The 5,567-nt window shown below is 53.3% G+C and overlaps 1 protein-coding gene across 1 annotated transcript; it reads right to left on the reverse strand.

Moving 5' to 3' along the window:
- Positions 1-537: 537 nt before the first annotated feature.
- On the reverse strand, positions 538-5,252 carry Rho (rhodopsin). The gene is given in 5 exon segments (NM_001244407.1): positions 538-648; positions 1,658-1,897; positions 2,011-2,176; positions 3,261-3,429; positions 4,892-5,252. Coding segments are annotated over 5 exon segments (1,047 nt in total).
- Between the last annotated feature and the right edge of the window lie 315 nt (positions 5,253-5,567).

Below are 5,567 nucleotides of genomic sequence, written 5' to 3' on the forward strand. Positions count from 1 at the left end.
TCCATCTGGGGGTGGTGGAAGACAACCAGGGCAGGGATGTAAAAACAATTGCTTATAGATTCCAGCCAAATATGACTGGATCTGCCAGGTTGGGCACCTCAGGACGTACATGTTCCCCTCCATCAATCCCCTCATTCACATATCCAATCATTCAGCCACTCATTCCTCCCTTCATCCAGCTAGCATTTTATTAATCAGCTACTGTGTGCTCCATTCTGTCCTAGACACTTAACCCTAAGCTGGGACACTCGTCATGTTCTTGAGAAACAAGCTGGGGGGAAGGGATACAGATCCCGCTGGCCCCGGGGGATTGGGGACTCCAGGTCGGGAGTCTGGGTGGATGGATGTCCTTTCTTGGGCTGTCCCTGTTGAGTGGGGAGCCTCATTTTTCTTTCATGGATTAATTAAAAACAAAGCAAAGAACACTGCGGGAGTCTGCATGACCTCATTCCAACGGGTGCTGCTCCTGGTGGGGTCTGTGGCTGGGGTGGGTGGGGACAGGAGACTCCTATAGTCAGCCACAGTCTCTGGCCAGGCTTAGGCTGGGGCCACCTGGCTGGTCTCCGTCTTGGAAGCAGTGGCAGAGGCCTCATCATCACCCAGTATATTCTTGCCACAGCAGAGGGTCGTGAGCATGCAGTTCCGGAACTGGAAGGCAGAGGGCTCCAGTCAGGACCAAGCCCCACCACCCTGCCCAGCCTCAGCCCCACCACCCACAGCCAGTCCCCTCACTAAGTCTGGCTCCCTGGGGGAGCTTGCTAAGTGTATGTTGCCCCACCGTCAGAGATGCCAGGAACCCAACACAAGGGTTTTCATCAAATGATATTCCACGGTGTCCTGTGAATGCTTAGGACCTTCTGTGAAAGATCTCTTGCAAATTGAGTTTAGGATTTGGCCCTTCCTGTAAATAGGAAAACCGAAGCCCAGGGAGGGAGACATCTGACTCTCTCAAGGTCACACAGCCTGGACATGACAGAGCCAGGACATGAACCCGGAGTCTAAGTCCAGAGACCACACCTTTTCTGCAGAGAGACCATGGCTTTTAACAGCAGCTTGTTCCCCCTCCTCCCAGACCTAGCATTTTCAGCAACTTTTTCAGCTTTACAAATAGTGAGATCATTCCATTCCTGGCCTTGGAACTACTTGACATTTTCTGGTTTTTTGTTTTTGTTTTTGTTTTGTTTTTGTTTTGAGACAGACTCTCTTGTAGCCCAGGTTGGCCGCCAGATTACTGTATGGTCTAAGATAGCTTTGAACTTCTGACCTGCCTGCTTCAGCCTCCTGAATGCTGGGGTAAAGAGGTGTACAACCACACCCTGCTTTGGAGGGGGTTCACGTCACCATGTAGCCCAGGCTGACCTGGAGCTCAAGATCTACCTGCCTCAGGGTTTAGATCGTACTTGTGCCTGGCTTCCAGCTGACTTATCAAGAAAACTTCCAGAACGATTTGTCAGATGTATTTCCCAGGAGCAGGTGTCAGGTCATCTGGTCACCTGGAGGGCTTACTCCCAGGCTACCCAGAGACTGGGAGGCTCAACCAGAGAGCTCATGGCCTGCCAGCAGTCTGGATGGAACCTCAATCCTGCCCCGTCCCCTCCCCTTCCCCTTCTTTCTCTCACTCCCCCCCCAACCCCCACCCCGGCCTCATCCCAGGCACCTGTTTATTCATCATGATGTAGATGACGGGGTTGTAAATGGAGGAGCTCTTGGCAAAGAAAGCTGGCAGGGTCATGAAGATGGGGCCAAAGTTGGAGCCTTGGTGGGTGAAGATGTAGAAGGCCACACCAGCATAGGGAACCCAGCAGATCAAGAAGAATACAACCATGAGGATGACCATACGGGTGACTTCTTTTTCTGCCTTCTGTGTGGTGGCTGACTCCTGTTGCTGGGCAGCCGCCTACAGGGGTACAGACCTGTGTCCAGCCCATGGGGTCTATACATACCCTGGCACCTAGCTCTAAACACCCAGCATGGGCCTGGGGACACACGTTAGAGAGCCCCCACTCATACCTCCTTGACTGTGAAAACCAGCTGCCCATAGCAGAAGAAGATGACGATCAGAGGGATGGTGAAATGGACCACGAACATGTAGATGACGAATGACTCATTGTTGACCTCGGGCTTGAGTGTATAGTAGTCAACCCCACACGAGCACTGCATGCCCTCGGGGATGTACCTGAGGATGGGGCAAGGGGCAATACAGCTGAAGGGGAACAGATGCTCAGCTGGGCATAGTGTGGGGCCCATGGAGGCTGGAGTCCCTGTGGGCCTTGGGAAGCCTGGTGTCATTACCTGTTGGCCCCATCGCCAGGTGAGACTCAGCAGTCTCTGCCCTTAGGGCAATTCTCAAGCTTCCTACCACCTGACCGCACAGCTCTTTGCCACCAGCCTGCTGCCCTTTGGTGGTTTAAGTCAGTTGGCAGAAGGTGCTGGGGAGGAGGGCTGAGGACTGTCCTGTTAATGCAGTAGTTTGGAGATGTGGGTCTCCTAGCAACAGCAACGCGGTCTACACTAAGGATGGGCTTGCAGCCATCTCCGGGACTTGGTGCGGCTTTTAGAAACAAGGATTTTGTGATGATGTCTGAGGATAGTGAGACTGGGCTGCACTCAGAAACCCCAGAGTGTCCACTGAGTGTATCTGTAGAGGCCTGTCAAGCCCAGAAGATGAAGATAAGGGAAGAGGCCAGCATGGTGTGATGGGCTCTGACTCAACAAGGGTCACTAGATGGACTCCTGGAGGTGGGGAAGGGATGTAAGACAAGAAAGGAGATTCTGATGCTCTGGGTACCAAACCACTGTCCCTACCCTCTCTTGTCCTGCCTACATTTGGAGATGGTAGCCTGGAGCTGGATGGGAGCCAGTTCCTGGAGTTACAATGACACCATGCATGTTGGGAAAGTTCAGCTTCCCCATAGGGCTGAGGTCCAAGGTCAGAGAGAGCTGTCCCATACCCAGGAGAACTCAACCAAAGAGGATTGTAGTTTGGCCTTGGCTTAGCTGAGGATTAGGAGCTCGGCCAAGGTGAAGGCTTGGAGTGTCCAGGGTTCCCCTTGCCATGGGGTTCAGCGATGGAATCCACTCATTGTACCATCACTGCCCCTCCCTTCTCCCCTGCCTTAGACCTTGGCTTGGGAAAGTCACCAGGATGGTTTTAGGGGGCAAGGCCATGTTATAGAATGCTTGGAACCAGCCCACAGGCTCTGTGTTCTGAATGGGAACTGGGCAAAAGCCTTGCCAGACCCAATGCTCAGTGCCATTACCTGGACCAGCCGACGAGCGGGGGAGCAGCACAGGCCAACGCCATAATCCAGGTGAAGACCACACCCATAATGGCATGATTCTCCCCAAAGCGGAAATTGCTCATGGGCTTGCAGACCACTACGTATCGCTCAATAGCCAGGACCACCAGAGACCACAGGGCGATTTCACCTGTAAGGCAGTTGGTAGCTATCAGTCCTCCAGCTCTGACCTCAGACCAGAAAGAACAAACACCCCCAGAGAGGACAGGGTAGCATGGGAGTCTCTGCTTTGAAACTTGAGCCAAGCCTTATAGATGCAGCAAGTTTGGACTGGCCAGGAAGAGGGGGCAGAATGAAGAACCCATGTGCCGGGGAGAGCAAAGGAACTCCAAAGAACCAAGAGCCTCTCTGTTTGGTTAGAGCTTTCGGTTCAGGAGAGACACAGCCTTGGAATGGCTGGAACTGTGGCTTTGGGCCACATACTGGCTAGTGCTTTGGCAGGGGAAGAAGAGAGGGGCAAGGGAACTCCAGACTCCAGTCCACATGTCACCCACAGAAACTCAGTATGGAGAAGAGCCACAAAATAAACCAGCCCTGGGACATTGCTGAATAATAGGAGTGCTACTGACAAGAATTTCTGGATGACAGGTGTGGCCTAAGCCTGACCCCACAGAGACAAACTCACTAGCATGGCATCCTAGCTTCTGTCCAAAGACTGGGGGACTGTGATCACAGAAGATACCCAACAGTGCCACCAAGGCAGCATCCTATACATGGGGAGATAAGACTTCATCCTTGAGACTCGTGCAAGCTAGACCCATTGCTCTGGCCTTGAGCTTTGTCATGCCCACTTTTCCTGTGTCCTCTAACATCCACTGACAACAATGTTGGGTCCCAGCCAGGGGACCCTGATTCTGGTTCCGGCCCTGTCACATCTCTAAATGAGTCTTTTGCCTGCTCCCTGCCTCAGCTAAACAGGCTCCATTGTCCCTGTAGTAGCCTCTTTGATCTTCCAGGCAAATGAGAGAAAAATGTTTGGAAACCCCTAGTGTGGCGAGGTGGTCCATGTGATCCCAGCACTTGAGAAGCTGAGGCAGGAGGATCAGGAGTTCAAGGGCATCCTCACTTAGTTTATGGCCAGTCTGCACAATGGGAGACTGTTGTCTTCCCCCAAGGATATAAAGAAAAAGAAAAAAACCACAAATGACTCCTCTAGATTCCCAGTGTATGGAGCATGCACTCATGATGGAGGCCCACGGGGCTGGGAAGGCAGTCAGACAGATGCCCAGTACACCGACCCAATTGTCACCTGGACCTGTGTGCCTTTTCTAGCTCATCCTGGTGCTCATCTGACTCTGCCCCAGCTTAGCTGCCTCAGAGGGTTCCCTCTCACACTGTGACTCCCCAGTGAGCCCTTGACCTCTCTGGAGCCTCGATTCTTGTATTACTCATGAGATAGACGCTTGCTCTAAACAACTGATGCCCAGCTCAGCATCAGTGTTGTCAGTGAATAAGCAAAGCCTTTGGGTGATACCGATTAAAGAGGAGTGGAGAGAGGCCCATTAAGCTGCTTCTCCCAAGCTGCAGTCCCTCCCTAGGCCCTTCCGTGCCCCCTTGGCCCTCATGCCACACCCCAGTCCCTCTGCTCATACCGCCCAGTGTGGCGAAGAAGCCCTCGAGGTTGCATCCTGTGGGCCCAAAGACGAAGTAGCCGTGCAGTGAGGTGTAGAGCGTGGTGGTGAATCCTCCAAAGACCATGAAGAGGTCAGCCACCGCCAAGTTGAGCAGGATGTAGTTGAGTGGTGTGCGCAGCTTCTTGTGCTGGACGGTGACGTAGAGCGTGAGGAAGTTGATGGGGAAGCCCAGCACGATGAGCAGGAACATGTAAGCTGCCAGCATGGAGAATTGCCATGGTTCAGCCAGGTAGTACTGCGGGTACTCAAAGGGGCTGCGCACCACGCCTGTGGCGTTGGAGAAGGGCACATAAAAATTGGGGCCCTCTGTGCCGTTCATGGCTGTGGCCCTCGAGGCTGCCCCAGGGGCTGTTCGTCAATAGAGACCGAGGCTGCCTAGCGAGCTCAGCCACCTACAGCTCCCACAGCGCAACTCCAGGCATCAACCCCCCCAAGACCCTTATAAAGTGACCTTCTCTCCCTAAGCCAGAGGCTGATTCAGCATCTGGGAAGATATCATACTAAGAATACTAATCCCACTGCTGCCACTGGGGCCTAATTGGCTTGCAAAGGGGCCAAGGTGACACCGGGTAGAGGCCCTTGAGTAAAGGAAGGGTGTCTCATCTTGTCTTCCCCAGAGTCCTCCCCAGGAAAT

This window comes from Cricetulus griseus, chromosome 8 (genome assembly GCF_003668045.3).
Source record: "Cricetulus griseus strain 17A/GY chromosome 8, alternate assembly CriGri-PICRH-1.0, whole genome shotgun sequence".
Taxonomy (NCBI): domain Eukaryota; kingdom Metazoa; phylum Chordata; class Mammalia; order Rodentia; family Cricetidae; genus Cricetulus; species Cricetulus griseus.